The sequence below is a fragment of the Cebus imitator genome, unplaced genomic scaffold (genome assembly GCF_001604975.1).
Source record: "Cebus imitator isolate Cc_AM_T3 unplaced genomic scaffold, Cebus_imitator-1.0 Scaffold31, whole genome shotgun sequence".
In the NCBI taxonomy this organism is placed as follows: Eukaryota; Metazoa; Chordata; class Mammalia; order Primates; family Cebidae; genus Cebus; species Cebus imitator.
In genome coordinates, this window is record NW_016107346.1 from 4727419 (window position 1) to 4750575 (window position 23157).

At 36.9% G+C, this 23157-nt stretch overlaps 1 protein-coding gene across 2 annotated transcripts in view; it reads right to left on the bottom strand.

The window, feature by feature from the left end:
- The window catches only part of PLCB1 (phospholipase C beta 1), a 731248-nt gene that overhangs the window by 707013 nt on the left and 1078 nt on the right, over positions 1-23157 (bottom strand). For both annotated transcript variants that reach the window (XM_017523921.2, XM_017523922.2), the window contains exon 2: positions 6518-6595. In XM_017523921.2, coding sequence (XP_017379410.1) covers positions 6518-6595 — 78 coding nt within the window. The remainder of the gene's footprint in view (positions 1-6517; positions 6596-23157) is intronic.

Sequence of the window (23157 nt, forward strand, 5' to 3'; positions counted from 1 at the left end):
CTTTGATTATTAAAGAGATTCACTGAGCATGGCTCATTAAATACATAGCATAGCTAGACTGTGACAATCCACATCTGTCACCGCTTCAAAGCTGGTTTCTTCAACCAGCTTTGGGCTTCCCAAATTAGAACTGTTTTAGGAAAACCAGTCTTGGCTTCAAACAAAAGTGTTCACCTAATATGTTCCAATGCCTCTTAACCAAGGAATCCTTTTAAAACACTTCATTTGGGGGCATCTATATTAAGTTGTTTAGCACTATGCATCTGCCTTAAACAGTTGCTAGATAAGGAATCTAGTAAAAGTAGTTTATTTTAGAGGTGGTTTTAGAACACAGTCAAGAGGGGAGAAGTGAGACAGGAAGGGGAGGAAGCCCATAAGGGGAATATTTTCAAATTAGTTACCACTGTAGGTAACTGGGCTTAATCCAACTAGAGAGTTCTGGGATATAATATAAAGCATGCACCTTTAAGTTATCCCACCCAAGAGGTGAGGGAGATGTGGTATTTATTCACTGAATCCCATTGGTCAGGGTGAGTGTGAATTGCCAGGAATTTCTGGGCAGCTGTATGGGTGGCAACATGAGTTTTAGTAGCCAGGAAAAGCAAAAGAACGCAGGCACTGGCCAGCCATTGGAGCCCAGTTTGTGTTCTCAGGAATGATGAGGAAGAGGGTATGGATATGGCACTGTGTCTATTCTAGCTATTAATATCATCAATGCTGCTGAAGGAAATTCAGAAAAAGTGAAGGAAAAGACTTAGTCCGTAGATGCTGCTTCTTAGTCAACAATGACTGACACACTGCTCCAGGCCAAGGAACAATCCCAGCCCTCACAAAGAAATCCTCACATAAATGTTGCTGTTGTTTTTTTTTTTTTTTTAAAGATAATTTTTTTTTTTTTTTTTTTTTTTTTTTTTTTTTTTTTTTTTTTTTTTTTTTTTTTTTTTTTTTTTAAGAGATAATGTCTGTTAAAATGAATAGCATTTATATTCTAAATTTATAACTACATCATTGCATTTAATCACTCAGTGGACTCTTAAATGACCTATCCCATTTACCATACCCAAGAAGGATCAAAGTTGATGTTTTTGGGATACCCTAGAGAAGTATATCCCAAAGAGAAAGCTTTACTGCTAAAAATCATTAATGAAATGTGTGGTGTCCAGTAGTCTTTTATGGAAGCCAAACTATTTCTAATAGGAAATCACTAGATTTTCTTGTTGACGTTTATGATGCATCATCCAAAATATGTTTGAACTCTGGACTCATGCTGAAAAATGTTACTGTGACTTACGTAAATATTTAACTTTTAAAATTTGCTTTTGAACTCTGTAGAAATTTAAGGTTATCGTAAGAGAAGGCTATCTATGGCTACCATTAATGGAAACTGAATCATCACTCTGTACAAACATCCAGAATGGTGTCTCATGCAAATTCACAAGCCAGAACAAAATGGCAGATGGCATGGATGGAAGAACGAATCTTTCTTGTCCTAAGTCACTAGAAATGACTAAATATGCAGGTATAAATTTAAATCTATCATCTAGGATTATGGATAAACAAAAAGAGTTACATGTGTTGAACCAGAAAGTATGAAAGGCAGAAAATAAATGAGATAAAAATGAAGTAGGAAACCAGAATCCAGCAATCCACAGGTATTAAAATGTAACAGATATTTGGGGCATCCAAACAAGGTAATGAAAGTGTCAGCACTATGAGTGATAGGAAGAAACTGAAGTTAGAGATCTACCTCACACCAGTCCTCATACTATATTATATATGCGTTAAAAACCTAGATTAATAATGGTGATGAGAAAAGGAATCAGAAATATCTTAAATAAAGCAAAAAGCGGGGAGGTAGTTGAAATGTAACTACATCAAAATTTAAAGCTTCAAGTCATCTTTTGTTACCCGTATATTAAATGTTAAGCAAGTCAAAGATAAACCACAGACAGGAAGAATGTATTTGCAACATTTATATCAGCTAAAGGAATACATCTAGAATACACAGAGAACTGTCAAAACAAGGGCAAGAGATATAAATAGGCAATCCATGTAAGGAAGAACTGAAATAGCCAATAAGTATATGATAATATATACAGTTTACTAGCAAATCAGGCAATTGCAGATTAAAACAAGGCAATATAACATTTGCATCAGTTTGGCAAAAATTAAAGTATTTCCTTTTACTGTTGGTTGGGTTGAAGAACACAGTTCCATTCAAATAAGACTTGTGGGGTTATAAAATGGTAGAGCCATTAACTAAAATTTAGGATAGGTATAGATAGCCTTGAATCAGCAATCGCACCTCTGAGCATTTATCTTAGGGAATCCCTGACCCATATTCCCAGAGAGGGTTACACAGAGCTGACTATTACTCCATATTACAGGCTTCCTTGTAACTCCAAATTAGAAACAAATGCCAAGAATCCATCAATGAGAACTTTCATATTCTTAAATAAAATTTGGTAATTAATTCTTTAACATATGATAGAGCAATTTAAAGGAATTAGATAGATACACACATACTAGCATGAAAAATTCCCTAAAATAGAGCAATTTAACAGAATGAGATAGACACACATGTACTAACTTGAAAAGTTCTCCAAGACATACTGTAAAGTGAAAGGAAACTGTGGAATAGTTAAAATAATATGATGAGACTTAGTATAAAAATGAACATAAGCAAAACAAAATGAAATATTTCCATAGTTATGTATGCACAAATTTATGTAAAAGAGACCTAGAAAGAAATTATGAAGCTATTACTATTAGTTGATTCTGAATAGAGAACTAGGATTGGAGTTGGGGGAGTGCAGTTTAAAGATTGGAATCCATGGGAGATTGCGGTTTAAAGAAGTTATACCACTTTACTCTTTTACAGATAAAAAGATATTTGTATGGTATCCACAATATTAAAAATAAATACAATTTATAACAAAAAAAGGAAGTAATAGGAGTTCTTCATGTAAACTATGTGTTTTTCCTCCCCTTCCACTTTAAATTTAATGATGTGTTCCTCCTCCCTTCCCCTAAGCACCCATTTGATGAAGACAAGGATGAGTTTACTGAACTATATTGAACTTCTTGGATCTGAACTCGCGGCAACTAGTTTTATTTTTACACCAACCTTGGCACAGAAGCAGGGCATCAAGTTGCAAGGCGAAGGTCTAATTTTTTTTATATTCTAGCAGAATAGATTTTGGTTAGCTCTTTAACATTGACCCTTTTTTCTTCTTTAGCCTTTCTTTTAAAACCAGTGGAGCAGATTCTTATAGTTCACATGGTTTTCACAGCTAATACTTCCTGTATTGGTTCCTTGTGCGCACGTGGCACAGATCCAGAGGAAAGTTACAGCCTAATGCAGGCAGCCTCTCAAGTACTCAGGCTGTGCAGGACTCCCTTCTGACCCATGACTTACAGATAAATGCATCCTCTTCACATCACCTACACTTACACAAGAAAACAACTCTGCTGAAAATAGTCATATTCATAAATTCATTTTTGCTAATTTTATTAAGATTTACAGAGCCAACAATACCGTGAAGAGAATTATTAAAATAAGTCCAGAGCTGGTACAAAGCATGAACATTTATCCCTAAAAATAATATTCATATTTATCTGCTTCCACCAACTCCAAACATTCTGTCAGTGTTTCACTAAAGCACATTTCTGCTACCTAAAAATGACTCGCTACCTTTAGTTTTTAATTCCTAAATCCATCATCTGTGCTGTCTTCTTTGTCACCTATCATTTCTATGGTGACAAATCAAAGGAGGGGTTTGGAAGGCAGCATGTCATTTTCTACAAAGGGGAAAGCCATTGGCTTGAAATAAGTGGCTCTGATAATAAAATCTGATGTAGCCACAACAAGAGAAGGACATGCATAGAACACCATACAATGTGACCATTTACCTTCAATGCTATAAAAAAGAAAAACAAAAAGTCTTGTTGAATCCTCTTTGCTAGGAATTTCTGCTCACCTCTGAGCAGACTAGGCCTCAGATGATTGCTAATCCAAGTGCTTTGGTACAAGCTTCATGGACTAAAAAGGGAATATATTGGGAACAAGCCCAAAGGGAGAAGAAAGGCATATTACAATAAATACCAATGCAAGCTTCCAAACCAAAGGAAAACACAGTGTATAAAATCAAGGGATAAACTTAAAGGCAACACATTTCTTTTTCTCTGAGAGGTTATCTCTATTGTGGTACATGTGGCAGATTCCTAAAACTAATTGCCAGATAAAAAATATTTTAAAGAAAGTGGTCCTCTAAGTAGCTTCATGATTGTGTCATTCATCCATGTACCTTCAAATGATCTTATGCAAAAATACCCAGTAAAAGCTTGGCGTGCCATCCTTTATTTGCACGCACCATTTCTCCTAGCACACATTTACTCTAATTCATCACTTACAGTCGTCCATCTCCTAAAGTGGATGAATCACTCGTTCTGGTTCCAGGACTGGGCTTAAAGCCAGAAAGAAAATGACAAACTTGAAAGAACGGTAAGTTTTTTTTTTTTTTCTTGAATCCTCTCATCTTTTGGATTCTAAGATATATGATCACTGACTAAAAAATAAGCCTCCAAATTCTGATAAATGACTGAGAGATGACTTTGGTATTTAGAAAGTGAAAAGTAAAATTTACTATTTCTATCTCTTGGCTAGAACTGTAATATCCATGAAAAGAAAAGTAATAAAGTGATAAAAGGAATTGCTACCACATTATCTGTTTCAGTTGGTCACAAACAGCATTACAACCAAGATAAAAAAAGTTTGCATAAAAAATGAAAACAAATTTTCCTACATTTGAAAATAAGCATGGGTCAAAATACTGGGTTCACATTAGAGACACAACAAAGAACCTTTGGTCCTAAACCCTTTTTCTTTATTAAGCAAAGAAATATTGATGATTGGTCTAGAGGGGAGCTTAACTGAGTTGCAATGAATTATTTAAAAATCCCAGAATATCTTCTGTTGCTTTTATAGAAGCTTGATCTACAAGTTCAAAAATCAAACTGACAGTTTGGTCTCTTGTACAAATACCCAACCTTTAGAAATGCTCTAGGCATTTCATGAATATAGTTTCAATGGTTCTAAAAATATCCTTTAGGAGAAGAAAAAAAAACCCAAAAAACAAACCTCTTGCAAGCCATTGTTTTACATATAACAGCAGGAAATCAAATAGAATGTCTAAGCTAAAGCAATTAACACACCCAATAATAAATGTGAGCATTAAGTAGAAAATCTTACTCAAATACAATTTTTGACATTAGCATAGGGTCTATGGTTTACCCCCACTTCTACAGCCACACATGGTTCCAGGGCACACAGATTTAGCATCTAACTCCAGGACAAGACTGAACTTTGCCTTTTGAATGATGTATAAACAGGCTGATTCAGGAGTGGCCCTGGGACCATACATTACCTTCCAGCATGCTAAGAACTCCCCCAGGGATCCACACGGCCCTCACCATGCCATCGCACAAGGCCATTTCCACCACCTTCCTCACAGATATAATTGAGCTTGCCCCAGAGACAGAAGGCAAAGCTGACAGACAACTCCAGGAACTCTGGATATAAGAAACTAATGTGGAGTTTTGAAAGAGCTAACAATTTGTTCCTCCATCAGTAACTGTGGAGGTTCCAGCTATTTTAATGGTATACTATTACTATTCTATTGTTTTCAATATATATTTAGCATTCTCAGGAAACCCTATTTCATTTCTCCATATATCAAAACTTAGAGAACAAAAACATTCTACATTCTGTGGCCTCTAAGGTTCAAGTATAGGACTGTGGCAATGATGTCTGAAATAATAACCACTTTTCATGCGTGTTCTCATCTAACTGCCTATTAAATTCCAAATAAATCTTATGATCAGCAGACATTCTACTTTTTAATAATTCAGTACAGAATCATCAATTGGTTTCATAATAAATGAGATACTAAATTCATAGTATTGTGGGCAGAAAGCTAATTTAGTAAGCAATTCCTGACAACTGCAGTAATAGGCTAAAGGAATTTTATTCTTGATTTTCTGACATGAACAAATTATCAAGGCCAAATTCCTGCAGGATTCTGAGAGAGTCCTTAATGAATAGCACAGGGGAAAAGAGAGAGAAATAAAAGCCAACGGTATGGCTATTGGGGTCAAAAGTTATTTTCTCATCATTTTTCTGAATCCTTTATGGGTGGGGACTTAAATCAGTAACACTGGCTAATTATGTTCTACACCAAATGTAATTCAAATTTCCCTGTTCTTATCCTAACACATAATATGAGCAGAACTAACAAATACCAATTGTTCTAGAATTTGGCAAATCTAATATTTCAAACTAGTGACTTTGAAAAGTCCTAAATCCTAAGAATATCTTAGATATTCTTTAAAAGTAGAACCTTTAAATAAACTGCAAAAGATCTGTGAAATGCATGTACTTCTATAGATAAGATACATAAATAATTTTCAAATTAGTAAATGACTGAAAAATGTAAGAAAGACATATCTCATTTCTTACCTTATTTTGATCTGTCCAGTAAAAGAAAAATCCCTGAGGGTCAGTCCTCAAAATAATTGGAGTAACAATAGTTGAATCCTAGAAATGTAAGAATAAACATGAATATCAACATATATCATTGTAGAAAAATCTATCTTGGAGTTAAGACGTAATAATTATAAAGAGATTCTCCAAAGTCATCAATTATTAAGAAAAATTTCAAAAGAAATTAGACATGGCATTTTTAACTTCATAGAATTATCCATTATGTAACTCTGGTGCTTTTCTAGGAATCAGAATACTTATACATAACTTATAAAGGTAAAAACCATTATGTGTTTATTGATCAAGGTATGTTTTCTGTTAAAAACCAGTATTTAGTTTTTCAAATAATTTTAACAGTAAACATCATTACATATTTTGTATGATTAATATTAACTAAAATCAATGCTTAAGAATAGTATTTAAGGCCCAGGTGGGGTGGCTCATGCCTGTAATCCCAGCACTTTGGGAGGCTGAGGCGGGTGGATCACGAGGTCAAGAGATCGAGACCCTCCTGGTCAACATGGTGAGACCCGTCTCTACTAAAAATACAAAAAAGTAGCTGGGCATGGTGGCACGTGCCTGTAATCCCAGCTACTCAGGAGGCTGAGGCAGGAGAATTGCTTGAACCCAGGAGGTGGAGGTTGCGGTGAGCCGAGATCATGCCATTGCACTCCAGCCTGGGTAACAAGAGCGAAGCTCAGTCTCAAAAGAAAAAAAAAAAAAGAATAGTATTTAAAATTACATTTGGTCCATAAAATGATTTTTAATTGTAATAAAGAAAGTAAAACATAGCATTTGAGCATCACTATTTCCAAGGTAACAGTAAATAAGGCCATCTTCTACATGCTCAGAAAGATATATACAAACTCGTTGCAAATTTCAATTTTACATGCTAAAATAAAACATTATAGGTATATAGTCTTCTGAGTTTAAAGCATGCATAGTGCAAATCAAAACTCACATACATTGTAATTACAATATTAAACATTTCTAAAATAAGTGTTCTTTTCTCTAAGCAATTTTCAGCAAGACATACCATCTGCACAAGAAAATACATGTCACTGGATGTGGATTTTTATACTGAAACACTCAGGTCTTTGCAGGAATTACATTTTTTAGAGAGATATAAATTGCCAGCTTTTTAAACATTTTCATACACATAACCGTAGTGTGTCATATCATCTAGCATATTAAAAGAACTTGTAATGAAAATTAGAACTTGCAAAGTTAATTTTGACATTTGGGACTTTTTTTATTCCTAATAGGCAGGGCGATATGAATGATTTTAATCTACATATTTTTATTATAAGATCCTGGTTCTAGAAGATGTCCTCCTGGGTTCAAATTCCTGCTTGTCCCACATCAGCGCACAACTTTACACAAGTGAAAAAAGAAGGAGATAATCATCATACCTAACTCAGAAGGTTTTTGTGAGAAATTATCTAGGATAATTTGGGGTAAAGTATCTGGGCACATTTGCCACATAAAAATGTTCATTATTATTTTAGTGGATTATATTTAAAAACAGATGTATCAAAATACTAAATGAAAGTTTATCAGGATATTCTTTGTTACGGTAGTTAAATATACAGAACGTAACATAGACTCTTTTCAAATATACATTTCGGTGGTATTACATACATTCACCTCACTGTGCTACTATCATCAGCACCGTCCATCTTCAGAACTTTTCATCTTCCCAAACTGAAATGACACATGCATTAAACACTAACTCCTCATTCCCTCCTCCCCCCATATCCTGGCAACCATCATTCTTACTTTCTGTATCTATAAATTCGACTACTCTAGGTAATTAAATAATTTGACTATTCTAAGTAGACATATAAGTGAAATCATATAGTATTTGTCCTTCTGTGTTTGGCTTATTTTGTTTAGCATAAAGTTCTAAAACTTCATTCATGGAGCATGTGTTATATCTCCTTCCTGTTTAAAGCAGAATAATATTCCATTTGTGTATATGCCATGTTTTGTTTATCCATTCATCCACTGATGAATATCTGGGTTGTTCTACCTTTTAGCTATTGCGAATAATGCTGTTATGAACATAGGTGCACAAATATATCTTAGAGTCCTTGGTTTCAGTTCTTTTCAGTATATACCCAGAAGTGGAATTACTAGATCACGTGATAGTACTATGTTTATTTATTTATTTATTTAGGAACTGCAATTCTGTTTTATCCTGATATTCCACATATACATCCTTAACATGCAGTTTGAAAAATATCTTTTACAAGGACTATGCTGTTGCAAGGAACTTCAGCTGGAATTTTAAAATTTCACAATTACTTCTAAATGTCAAAAAAAGACATTTGGAAACAAACAATATTATAATAAAAGAATAATTTTTAAAACACTTTAGGCTTCTTTCATGAGATTGCGTGCATAATAGTTCACAGCAATATTTCCAATAAATCATAGCAATATTTTCAGTCCCATTTTGTTACTTCTAGAAGTGGGCAAAATAAAAGTTTTGACAGGCTGCACACAGCACATATTCCCACTTCTAGAGGAATTTAGAATTAACTGTAGGTGTAACGTATCTTTTTCAGGTCAGTTCCTTTTCTTATCAGAGCATCTGACAAAATTCTAATCAAAATCTTGGTGACAATTCCTTGCAAGGATCCCAGACAATAACATTTAAGTGAGCAGAGTAAAATTTTTCAAAATTTATATTTAGGAACACTATTCTAGGCTGCCTAGTTTGTTTCAGATACTTCCATTTCTAGCTTATTCCTTCTCCCCCTTCAAAATCAAACCTTCTTTGTTCAATGTTTTCTTGACCCCACTCTTCCGGCCACAGTTCCTCTGTTAAGTGATCATTTATCTCGGCTCCCTGCCTGCTTCCTTCATAATCATCTCTAACATTCCAAGATCAGCTGGAACTTGGAATTCTTGCCATGCAAGGCAGGATTTGACCCAGAAATATATGAATGTCTATTTTCAATTCCACCTGCTTGTTTTCCCACCTCCCACATAGCTGCTAGTGTCTATATTCTCCCCATACCAAAGTAGCTACTCAACGCAGATCTCAAATATTCTTAATTGTCAGAACATATGTCCAGGTTTGAAACATGAAACATATGGTCAACCTTCATTGACAAAGAAACTGCAGACAGGTTGGGACTCTTGGGACCTTTGACTGCAGAATGATGAAGACAACTCTCAGAAGGTCTTTATTTTAATCTTTTACCTCTCCATCAGTATCTATAACATATGTATTTCATAAGACTGTGGCTTCGAAACTTTTGTACGCATCAGGTTCACTGAGAGATATTGTAAAAACACAGATTGCTGGGATCTTTCTTTGGAGTCTCTCATTTAGTAGCTCTGGGAAGGAGTTTGAAAATCGGTACTTCTAAGAAGCTCATGGTGATGCTGATGCTGCTGGTCCAGGGCCACACTTAAAAAACCATGATGTAGGCCTATAACGGGTAAGGCTTTGAGTCAAGAATATATTGATGCTTTCCTCCAAGAACACCTGTGACCTCAGAATGTAGGCAAACAATATCTTGTAAGTACAGTACTTCTAAGAATTCAACTGTAATTTACTTAAAGTTGTAAGTTTTTTTTCTGACAAATATTTGTCTGAAAAAAGAAAACAGTAATAAACATACCAGTCTTCAGTTGGTAATAGCAGATAATGTTCAGTAAATTTCTACTTGCTGCTTTTTATTTGCTAGAACACATCTTACTGACATTCCAATATCATAAATAGTGAAGACTAATATAGTAATTAAGAAGATGCTATTTAGTAATTTACATCAATCTCTAAAGAGTCTTTAAGCCAAATTAAAAATGATCAAGGAGCAAAGCAAAAGACCTTAACAAAACCTCAAAATCCTGAAGAATAAGAAACAATTCAGCAAGAAGAAAAGGGTCACTGGAATCAACATTAACATTGCAGTGATTTGCTCATCAATGCACTGATACAACTCAATAATAGATATTAAAGAAACTGAGATGAAATGGCAAAGGCACTACTAATTCAAACTCACTTCTAATACCAGTATACCTTTTTTATAAAAATCCCTGACTGAATAGTAACTGATATATCCTCAACATTTGCTCTAAGCAATCACTGTGGCAAACTTCACGTAGATTTTCTCCTTTAACGCTCATAATAACTTAAGAGGGAGACATTATTATTATTTCCATTTAAAGATACCTACACCAAGGCTTGGGCTAACGAACTTGCTCAAGGAAAGCCAGTCAAACTGGTATGGGAAGCGCTGGAAATTAAACCTTCTAGTACACGCTCTATAACAGTGGTTCTCAACATTTTCCATTATTGCCCTGCAAAGGAGCTTTTTGGGGTTTTATTTTTCTAATCATCCCCCATGACATTTCAATACAGCAGATACACTGAATATCTGTTTATATGCTGTATGTATAACTGTGCTTTATACCAAAAATTAAAAAAGAGAGTAAGAAGAGTTTTTTATTCCCCAAAACCACTATTCATTTCCTTGGAAGCAACATGGCTCCTGTTGAGAATGCATGCCCTATACTGCTGCTGTCCAGTACAAAAGCTGCTGTGGCTCCCTTGTGACTACTGAGCACTTGAAATGCGACTGCTGAGATTAAGATATGCTGCAAGATTTCAAAGACTAAGAATGGAAACAAGAATAGAAAATAGCTCACTAATGATTTTTGACACTGATTACATGTCAAAATGGCTACACTGGATTAAATTAAATATATTATTCATATTAATTCCATCTGTTTCTTTTTCACTTGTTTTAATGAGGCGACTAGAACATTTACAAGTGTCCTATGTGGTTCTCGTTATAGTTCTGTTAGAAGAAACCTTTATGGGGATACACCTTAACAGGGAAATTTCTCACAAAGCAATCTCAGTGCTCTTGTCACACAATTCCAGCAAGATAGTTTATGGTTTTATCCACATATGCAGCTACCATCTAATTTTTAACTTTTAAGTAGTAAAAAATAAATCTAACTTCCTAAGTGTCAATTCTTCAGTATCTAACAAGGGCTGTCATGTTGTTCTCCTCTGAGCTACACTTTACCAGGTTGAGGAATGTCATTGGCTCTGTCATGCCCACCTCCCCAACAACTCACAAGTTGAAGTCCTAACCCTCAGTACCTCAAAGAGTGAGCTTATTTAGAGATAGGGTCTTTACAGGGATGATTACGTTAAAAGGAAGCCTTAAGAGAGGGCCCTAATCCAACATAACTGGTGTCCTTACAAGAAGAGGACATCTGGACACAGGGATGTACAGAAGGAAAATGATGTGAAGATGCAGGAGAAGTCGGCCATCTACCAGCCAAGAAGAGAGGCCTGGAACACATCCATCCCTCATGGCCCTCAGCAGGAAGCAACCCTGCTGACACCTTTATCTCCCACTTCCTCCAGAGCTGTGAGAAAATAAATTTCTGTTGTATAATCCACCCAGGCTGTGGTCCTTTATTATGGAAGTCCTAGTAAACTACTACAAAGCATAACCCTAAACCTCAAGGCTCATGTCATGGGCCAGTCCACAGACCCACAGCACATTCCTTAGCACCACTGTCAGAAAGTCTCCTGGCCAAGGTTGACCACAATTCTCACTCCACAGCGCTTCTCATGTTTTTATGCTATTACAAGAGAACACACATGAATAGAGGCATGCACTTCTAAACTAATCAATACTACAGAGTCAACAGGAAAAATAACAAGTGATGTTCCACAGGGATTGCCCAAGGCTTGCATCAGGAAGCAGCAGAGCCAAACACAGCAAATAGAGACACTGGGGGAAAACAGCCATGCAAGGGACAACGAATTCTAAGGGTCACAGAAAATCAGATGTGATGCCTGTCAAACTAAACATAAGCAATACAGCCCTGACTATGAAATGAAAACATTATAAAGGGAGTCTTGGATGCTAATTGGGGGATTAAGATCATTTAAGTAAAATATCCGTGTGTATCAGCATTGATGAGACTTTTCCTTCAAGAGTGTGTCCACTCTGAAATTTCCCAAAATAAAGAAAAGCAGAAGAAATGAAGAAGGTCTAGAGTAGAGGATACAAAACAGTGGAGAGAAGCAATGTGAAGATACTGGTTTGCTACAGGACAAGCAGAAAAATCCCTTTTAACACAACGTTGGGAAACGATGGAAGCATTGTTCTTCAAGTACCATGCAAGATATTTCAGATAATCACAAGAGAACCAAATTAAAGCCCAGAACCCCAATCAACCTAGGTGCTCCCGGCTTAGTGGAGACATCAGATAAGAAAAACCAGGACGTGGCGGGGTGGCTCGTGCCTGTAATCCAAGCACTTTGGAGGCCAAGGCGGGTGGATCACCTGAGGTCAGGAGTTCAAGACCAGCCTTACCAACATGGTGAAACCCTATCTTTAAAAAAAAAAAGAAAAAAAAAAAAAAAAAACAATAATTTCAATAACATATAGCTCTGGTGGCATGCAGTGGCATCTCATTGTGTTTTTAATTTGCATTTCCCCAAGGACTCATGATGTTAAACATCTTTTCATGTACTTACTGGCCTTTGGGGTTGGAAGGAGGGTGGTGAACTGCCCTGATACTTCTAAGAGCACAGTATATCATTTATCATTTTAATCAGTGGCTCTCAACTAGGGGCAAGTTTGCAACCCAGGGGACTTTTGACAATGTCTGGAGACAATTTTGGTTGTCACTACTTGGGGATTTGGCAACTGACAGCTAATATCTAGAGCCAGAGATGCTGCTAAGCATCATGTTACACAGACCAGACTCTACAACAAAAACTAGTGGGCCCAAATGCCAATAGTGCCAGGGTTGAAAACATGGATTTAATCGTTTCTGGTTGATTTTATCTCTAAAATCCTGCAAGAACCTAAGCAGTATATATGCAGGTCCTTGCCATTCATCCACATTATCTGAGCCATACTCTCCACATGCTAATTCTGCTTCTGTCCTTCAAAATCCTGTGTTCTTTGGCTCTTTGGAATACCCACACCTACTGTTCCCTCCACCTGACACATTCTTCTCATGTAGAAGAATCCCACTTTTCATAAATAGAATTTTCCAGGGAAACTTTCCACACTTCCTATACTCACTTGTACTTTTTTCCTTTGTAGCAGTTATAATGAAAATAATTGTGATTCTATTTGTTTAGCATCTCTCTCCCCAATAAGGGCAGGCATGAAATCATTAATCATCATCAATCCACAACACTAGCACAACGTTTAAAAGAGACATCAGTACATTTTTAAAGTATGACTGGTGAGTGAATGAATAAATGGGTGGAAGGTACTGCAGGAAATAAAAACAAGGAAGATTCTGAAAAATATCATTTGGGGTTGCTGGGAGCCATGTTGCCCACAGCCATAGCAAGAGAAATTTCAAAGTAGTGGTGAGGGCAGAAAAAGGCTTTGGAGGGCTGAGAAGAAGTGGGTAGGAGGTGAGAACAGGGAGACAGTGAGTGCATTATGCTTTCATAGTAGAGGGAAGGAGATGAGGGAAAAGATGGTAACTAAAGGAGAAAAAAGGGCTGGGGAACAATGTGTTGGTTTTGATGTTAGAATTTTTACTAGTAAAGGCATATTGATATGTTCTCAGGGAAGCTTCAACTGAGGAAAAACTCACATAGATACTGTCAAAAGAAAGGGGAGTGGTGGCAGATAATAATGAAGTCAGGATTCAGAGATGCCAGGAAGGATGGGCTCCAAAATATAAATGCAGAAGGCGAGGTGCTTCCTCAGGGGCAGGAGAGCAGCTGGAATAATGGAGGGGGCCCAAGTACATTAAATGAGGAGTGGAGAAGGAGGAAATTAAAAGCATTGTCCCAATGACTTCCATTGCTTCTGTACACAAAGAATGGTGCAGGTGGAAGTTTATTATAAATCAAATTTAGAACTATGTCTTGTCACTTTTCTCACTTTAGTAATAAAGCACAAGTATTCTTTTTTCTCTTTGTGAATCTTCATCGTGATAGAATGTTTTCACGATGATACATCTTTTGTTCTGTCACTCCCAACACTTCTGAATTTCTTTAATGGCAATTTTCATTGCAATATTTGGTGTACGTATGAGCATCTCTTTCTGAAAATAGGAACTAATGGTAACATTTAGAATATGAGATACAAATACATTAAACATCATATTCTTCAGCCAATATTGAATTACAGTGGAGTACACACTCAATCTTAAGCCATATTTGGACCTTAAATGAAATCAGCATTGTAACAGCAGTGATCTCTGCACTGTCAATAAATATTTTCCTTCTCAAACTCACATGGAGAAATCCCATTTAAGAAGACCACAGAGACCCTTAGGAGCCTGGGAGATTTCAGATGGAATGGAAGGAAAAGGAGCAGGGTATTCCAACCAATGGCACACAACACCTCAAAGGTCACAAAGGTCTCACAGGAGCATGGCTGTCCTCTAGGTCTGCCTCAAGGCTGCACACTCCCCTGTGTGAACCCACTGTGAGCCAGACACGCAACAGACAATTCCTTCATTCCACAAGTATCTCCTGCACACCACCACCGCGAGGGTGCCAGACCTAGGTTCTCTGCTAGGAAAAAAAGACAAATAATTATAAAGCTATAGCCCTCCAGAAGCCCTGCTCAAGTTGTAATATAAACAAGGCATATCCACCTCCCTGCACAAGTAATATAGCTCTGGTCTCTCAATTGACACGACCTTGCATTCTGCATCATGCTTGGGAGCAGGCAACTCACCCTCTATACTTCATTCATGCCTACCATATTCTTAATCTGCCATGTGATTTCTATGAGAGGCCATGGGACCAGTCTTAACAGGGATCAGCAAAACACAACATTTGAAAGTATGTTGAGAGGAAGAAAAGGTGGAGTAACAAATATAGAATCTTGATGAATGCAGAAATGTCACTTATTAGGCAATAAAAACAAAAACATTTGTTTTAACATTATATCTGAATAGCTGTCTTTGCATGTGCATGTTTCCACACTGATGGAAGATGTAAAATATCTTTAAAGACTATAGAGCATACATTGCCCTTTTTTTTCTTGATGAAGTCTTGCTCTGTTACCCAGGCTGGAGTGCAGTGGTGCGATCTTGGCTCACTGCAACCTCTGCCTCCGGGGTTTAAGTGACTCTCCTGCCTCAGCCTCCCAAGTAGCTGGGATTACAGGTGTGCACCACCATACTCAGCTAATTTTTGTATTCTAGCAGAGACAGGGTTTCACCATGTTACCCGGGCTGGTCTTAAACTCTTAAACTCAAGTGATCCACATGCCTTGGCCTCTCAAAGAACTGGGATTACAGACATGAGCCATGGCAGCTGGCTTACCCATTTTGTCTCAAAGCAGCAGTGAGGTTTTCCAACGCTCACACATCTTGCATGGTGTAGACAAAAAATGGACTGTATATGCATCATTAAAAAGTAGCTATTTTAAAGACAATAGCTCAAAAAGTGAGTTTGTAGGGATCTAAGCTTCATATGTATGAATCCTAAAATAACAGAGATTCTTTGGAAAAATCTTTAAACTTGTATTCATTTAGACTCTGTTAAAAGTTTTTTGTTGGCCGGGTGAAGTAGCTCATGCCTGTAATCCCAGCACTTTGGGAGGCTGAGGTAGGTGGATCACGAGGTCAAGAGTTCAAGACCAGCCTAACCAATGTGGAGAAACCCCATCTCTACTAAAAATACAAAATTAGCTGGGTGTGCATGCCTATAATCCCAGCTACTCAGGAGGCTGAGGCAGGAGAATCGCTTGAACCCCTTAGACGAAGGTTGTGGTGAGCTGAGATTGCACCATTGCACTCCAGCCTGGGCAAAACTCCCTCTCATTAAAAAAAAAAAATTTGTTGTTGTTATTACCAAAAGGATCCTGTTTGGGGGCATCATGGTAGACTGGAAAGGACCCTGAATTTAGCCAGAGATCTAGTTTTAAATTCCTATTCCAGATCTAACTAGTCATGTGTCCTTGGACAAATCACAATGACTAGCTTCAATTTACTTCTATGTGAAATGCAAAAGAAGAACCCTTGCTCTTTTTCCTACCACCCAAGGTGGGCTTGATGACAGAACTGGGATAAGCAGGGTTGCTATATAAGCACAAATGCCTGCTATTAAGACTCACTCTGGATATTGAATTCCAGAGGAAATATTATTTTAAAAACTCCATTTTACTCTACTGTAGTATTGAAGGAGAAAACTATGTAGGAAGCTTAGTTGATTATTATATTTTGGACTGAAAGTTGTAAAATCCTAGAACCACAAAAGGCCATATCAGGCAGGACTTGGTGCGAGAAACAAAAATCTCTCTTGAATTTTGAAGATAAAGGATCTTAATATAAATAAAGCACTCGACAGAAAGACTGGAAGGGTTGAAGGAGCGGGCTTTAAGTTGGGTCTCCACGAATGATCCCAGAACATAGCAGCAGAGACCCTTGAAGAGAGCTATTGTCTCTACCACGTTCAGAAAGGTGAGAAATCAAGAAGGAACTTCCAGGGTCCAAAACATCAGTGTGGTTGAAGCCAAAGAAGTGTAAGCTGCCAACAGGGAGTGGCCACTGTCACCACTGCCTCTCAGAGATACTGAAGAACTATTACAGAAGATGCCATCTCTTTTAGCATCTCATGTATCTCTAGAAAGAACCCAAGGGATACAGGAGAGTGGCCTCTTTAATGTTTCCACCCTGCACATTTCACATGCATGAATTCATTTGGTGGAAACATTAACTTTTAAGAAGAATATTGGTCAGATAGGAGTCTGGTAAATATAGCTTTAGAAGTCCAGACTCTGTATTATAGAAAGTCCTACTAAGAAGATGTAGGAATGAATGCTGTGTGAGATTCAACCATATCCAACACAGCACACCTGAGGAGAATCATGACTGGCATCCTTAACTTTTTTTCGACCAGATCAATTGCTGATTTGTTCTATGGTTTTCCAGATTTATGAGCTCATATAGGTTCTTCTATAAATTTAAATGGATTAAAATTAAATTAAATTTTCCTTACCCTTAACTATTTCATAGACAACTTCCAAAAAATTTTGATATTTTTAATGGCAAAATAATATCTATCATCTAGACATCAATGCTATATATTGATATCCAAGTGACTACTTCAGGTAAATGTTTTCTTTATTAATCCAATTTCTGTGATCTTGTTCATTGGATGTCAATTTAATAAAAAGAAAGAGAACATTAACCAAATATTATAAACTAAAATGCCCTTGAAATATAAAATAGATATAGGATGCTCTTATTTCTGTTTTAATATAAATAAAATAATAATTTTAATATAAATAAAAATATTTTTTAATTACTTTAATATAAATAAAAATACCTCTTTTCCAATTTTACATAATAGTCTGTTACCCAATTTATAATCATTTCTTAATAAATGTATAGATTTAGTCAACCTTGATTAATAGATACATGGAAACTGTTTTTGAAATACAAATTTAAATAAAACATTTGAAAATTAACACATGTTAATGATAATAAAATTAAACACTGGATCTTAAAGAGATCAGAGGAAAACCAGAGAGACTCTTAAAGAGCATAAGCATCTTTTAGATCCTATTCCAAATAGTTTATTCCTTTATATCCTATGTCAGTGAGTTAGTTACAAAAATCAATGGCATCTTTATGGTCATATACGTAAATGACCTCGGAAATATGTCTATATTTCCTTTGCCTATTACACAAAGGGGCACAAGGCTCTGATTAGGAGATCAGACGTAGGACAGGGAAAAGATTAGATGGAATAGACTGAAAAGTGTTTGAGCATATGGAATTTATGATACAATCTAAAAGGTTACATGAACCTAATATTAGCTCCGGTAACAAGAAGACTAATGTTTTCAGTTATCAGAGGTTTGTTATTTAAGTGGAGACCCATAGCATTAGTCAACAATTCACCATCAATCCCCTTCCGTTTTCTGCTGGTACTTCTTGTTCATGATAACATGAAACAATTCTGATAAGGAAACATTTAACTACAGGTTACCAAGTTCCACATAAAAAAGCAAAATGTTTCCGTTCCATTTATATATCATTGCAGGTAAATATAACCTGAATCTATTTATTGATAGGCTAAACTTTCAAAGGAAGCTAATAGCCAGTGCAAATTATCCTCATGCACCATAGGTAGGAAATATCAGTGTTAAGCAAGATAAGAGAGAAAACCTATGAGAGAAAAACATATTCTAGCAACAGCATTGTACTAGTCTGCTTTGCCATTCCAATAACAGCCTTATGCATTGCATTTCCTCACTAAATTACTAGGGTTTTGCTTAACTGTTTCCGCCTTCAGGGCATTTACTATACCTGCTGCCCTTCCCAGACTTCACTCTGGGAAAGATAAGAACCGATCAAGGGCCATCTAAACTGACTATAAGTCACTTTTGTTGTTATTGTTCAAGAGGATCAATTCAGCAATAATAAAAATGCTTTAGGCTGAAGAGGTTTTTTTTAAGTCTTTATTCAAAATAAAAATAGCTTATTAGATTAAAAACAAGCAAAACCAAGCTATTAAGTTAGAAGTCAAGATAAGGGTTACCCTTGGGAGGGGATGTAAGGACAGGAAGACAGCACTCAGGAATTCTGGGGCAAGTGATACTGTTTCTTGATCTGGTGGTGATGACATGGGAGTGTTCATTTTGTGAAAACAGATCCAGCTGGACACAGGATTTGTGTTTTGTTGTATGCATGTTAAGTTTCAAGTAGCTTTATTGATTTGCTCGGAAAAAAGTTATATTCTTACACTTAGATTACAGTAATTATTGACTGACAGTGAGAAATTCAAAAAGCTCTTTGGACAAGAAAAATGGACATAACTGGGCATATTTAAGTGGGTCTTTAGAGGGTACCTGCCAGCTTAGCCTTTTGGTCTGAAATCCGCCTCGCACTTTGTAGTTGTTCTATCCCCATCACCTAGCTACCAACTCAGAGAAGTTTCTTCTCTGTTTCCCATAGCCTTTCCAAAGTGAATGCCACTAAATTCCCACCTCAAAAACCCTTTTCCCCTCTGCTCCCTCATTAATCTTGTCAGTGTCATCTTGTCATCATTTTCTTGTCATCATTTTTGAAACTGGAACAGCAGATTCCACGTAATGCAAAAGTTCTAGGCTTTTGTGTAGGATGCTAGGAAATGTACAATATACTAGTATTTATTAAATTACCTGTTTTACCTGTAGGGGTTCGAGGTGTAGTAAAGGAGGGAGTTACTTGATTGGAATCTAGAGGGCATTAATGCAAATCAAAATCTCTGAGTTTCTTCAGACTCTCAAACAACTTAGTCTAGCAATTACTTTTCTATGTTAATATATGCTTGTAAGACAGAATGCACAATGTGAAATTATATGCTCATATATACATAAATATATGTGGAATTTAAGTAAACATAAACTTTTGAATTATTTGTAAATTGACTTGCTTTAGAGAATAGGTCTTTCTCTAAATTACGTAGACTTATTTTTCTGTGAAACACCTGGATTTTTAAAAGGGGTTAAGAAACCTGATTTTTCTCCAAATTATAAAATATCAAACCAAGCACACATTAAAGGGAATGGAAGTAAGGTCAGAATTTTTCCACTAGTAGAATAAAAGAGTCATATAACACCTGCTAATCACCTTGATAACACTCATGTTCCTCTTACTTTTGAGGGACAATAACTTTTAAAAATATGTTTCATTGAAGGTTTCCTGTATGTCAAGCTCTATACCAAGCAATGCATATGCATTCATTCATTTAACCTCAACAGCTGTTCTATGAGTTAGGAAATATTACAATTTGCATGTTACAGTTGAGGAAACTGAAATTGGGATGCATTAAGCAACCTGCCCACAGTAAGATCTGAATTTGGAAGGTGAAAACGAAGAAAAAGAAAAAACAAACAAATGACAACCCTTCCATCCCTCAGAGGTTGTGTGACAGTGAAACAGAGCACTTAGGCATGGAAAACGGCCAAATCAGTGACTGGGGGTGACTGGGGGCCCTATTGTACAGTTTACATTCCTTCCTCTTTCTCTCCATGTCCTGTCTAATATAGACGGAGGCCAAGGTCCAGAAGACAAAGGAGCTTCTCTCACAATCTCCCAAGGTCCCTAGCTTAGATCAAGAAAATAACTCTCCTTCCACTGTCTACCTCACCAGAATTCTCCCATAATACTTACAGTCCTTTACACCCACCTCCTGCCACCAGAGCCTGCTAATAGACAAATGCAAAACAAAAGCAAAGACAGGAATTTGAATTTTTTAAATATCATTTGGTCAGTCCTTTAGCTCCATGCCAAGTAAGTTCAGCAGGACAAGTATAGCCTTGATGTTTAGACCATATACACCATGAGTTTTAAAACGTCGAAATAGTTAAAAAAAAAAAAAAAAAAAAACCATCTACCTACCCACCCATCCACAGACCCTGGGGATTCTCAGACCTCCCCATGATCAAGCAGCTAAAACATTAATGCCTGGCTCTGGTACAACAGGATCTATTACCCATTTGCTGTCTGTTGTGGCTAGTTAGTGCCTATGTTAAAGATTAGACTATCACCTTTAGAGCATCCACAGCCTCACTGTGACTTGGTAGGTGGCCAACAAATTATGCATGGTACTGCACCCTCTGGGTGACATCTTCCATTTCATATGGTGGTCAGGACAACAGGATCAGTGATTATACTGCTTTAATCACTTCAGGAGCAAGAGATAATTTCTTCACGTCCTAAACAGCTCCAAATTCATCATTTTTGAATGCCCTATAACAGTACCACACTTTTACACAAGAAGCACCAAAAATTAAGAGAGGCTAAGTGATTTGCCTAAAATCAGGCAGCTTACTGGTGAAAGACTAGGAGGTAAACTCAGGCCTTTAATTCAAGATCTAGTTCTTTTTTGTCTTCAACACACTGACTAAGGTACAATAATAAATAGCCAGATAACTTGAACTGGCTTGATTCTGGAAGGACAAATATGAGCTGGGAAGAGTAGAAGAGGAATGCCTGGGAGGAAAAAAGCAACCCTAAGAAAGGCTGGGTCCCTTGTAGTCCACTGATTAGCTGGAGACCCAGAGAACCAAAGAGCCTACAGGATAGTTCGTTATATTCCAGATAACTTGACACCTGAGTGCAGTCTAGGTTTTCTTTTTTTAAAGACCTGAGATTCTACTGGCCTTCTCCTTAGTGCCTACATCCTTCCTTCCAGGAGGGCTTCTTTGGAAACTCACTGCTGCAATGCTCAGAGGGAGCTCTTTTCAACTTATTTGGGTGGTATTTCACTAATGGCCTCTCTATTACCCTCAATACATCACTCAATCTTTCTCTCATTGGTGTTTTTGATGATTTTCGTCTCCTCCACCTAGCATGTAAGGTCTGTAACAGCAGGGATTTTGTCTACTTTCTTCACCACTCCAGGATCCAGTCCAGGATTGGCAGTAATAGGAGAGTAAGAAATATATGTTACAGAAATGCACATAATAAAAGTCATCTACCTGGACATATCAAAATGTGTTTTCATAGAATACTTTCAGTCTTAGTGTGATGTTGGCTATTTTCTCCCAAACAAGAAATTATAGAGAATTATTTAAAATACAGTTTAGAATCATTACTGTATACACATCCAAAGGTTATACTGAAACTCCTGTTTTTTTAATTCTACAAAGTCTCTTTCTCTTCCCTTTCCCCTTCACTCCCTCAGTAAATCCATCATCATATCACTTCTCTATTCAAGGATCTCAAAATGGGCAAGATTTATTTGCTGCTGAACTGCATTTTCTTTGTCTTTTTTTCCCTGGCACAAAGCATTTAATCTGTGTCTGTATTTATTGTTTAGGTTTTATTTCATTTACAAAAACATTCAATCCAATTAGACTGGAAAAGAAAGAAAAGTGTGAAGTCCATGGTTAAAAAAAAAAAAATGTATGTTTACATCCTTGCCTACAGCATTTAATAATTGGCATGAGCTTTCAAGGAAGCTGTGGCTCATACTCTAAGTTCCGTTTGCGCTTCCAGCTGGAGAAAATATAGACACAGACGCACTCAGCTAAGTAATTGGATTCACTACCTGGAATATTTAAATTGTTTTCAGACACTGGAAAATGGCTTAAGAAGATTAAAGAAAAATACCCTAGAGGATAACAGGCTATAATTTACTAGGTGGAAAATCTTTTCTGTAAGAACACCTCATTCTCCTATAATTCCTCCTGATGAAGAGATATATTAGTCATTTGGACTTAAATTTCCTTAGAGCCTGGCAACTCGGGTTTATTTCAGTGGGTTTTTCTTATCGAACCTTTTAAATGACACTCAGGGCATAAAATTGATACCATAATGTTCTCCATCCGAAGATTTCCATGTTTTCAGCTGGATGACTAATTTAAGTGTTTTGAAGACAATTGGGGTAGAGAGGAAGGAGAAGTCATTTGAAGTCCCAGGGTCCGGGCTGCACTTAAAGCATTAGAGACCCCTGCATTGGGCTAGGCTCTGCCCTATCTGGCAAATGGTGCAGGTAAATCGTGGGGCAACCTCTGAACATGCCTATTTCAAGCCGAAGACTCCAACCAGCTCAGTTCTCCAAAGTCAGCCCTCCCCACTTGCCTGCAGGCCCAAGAGCCCTCCAGGACCCCTCAAGGGCCCCCATTTTGTTCACGCCCTCCCCAGAC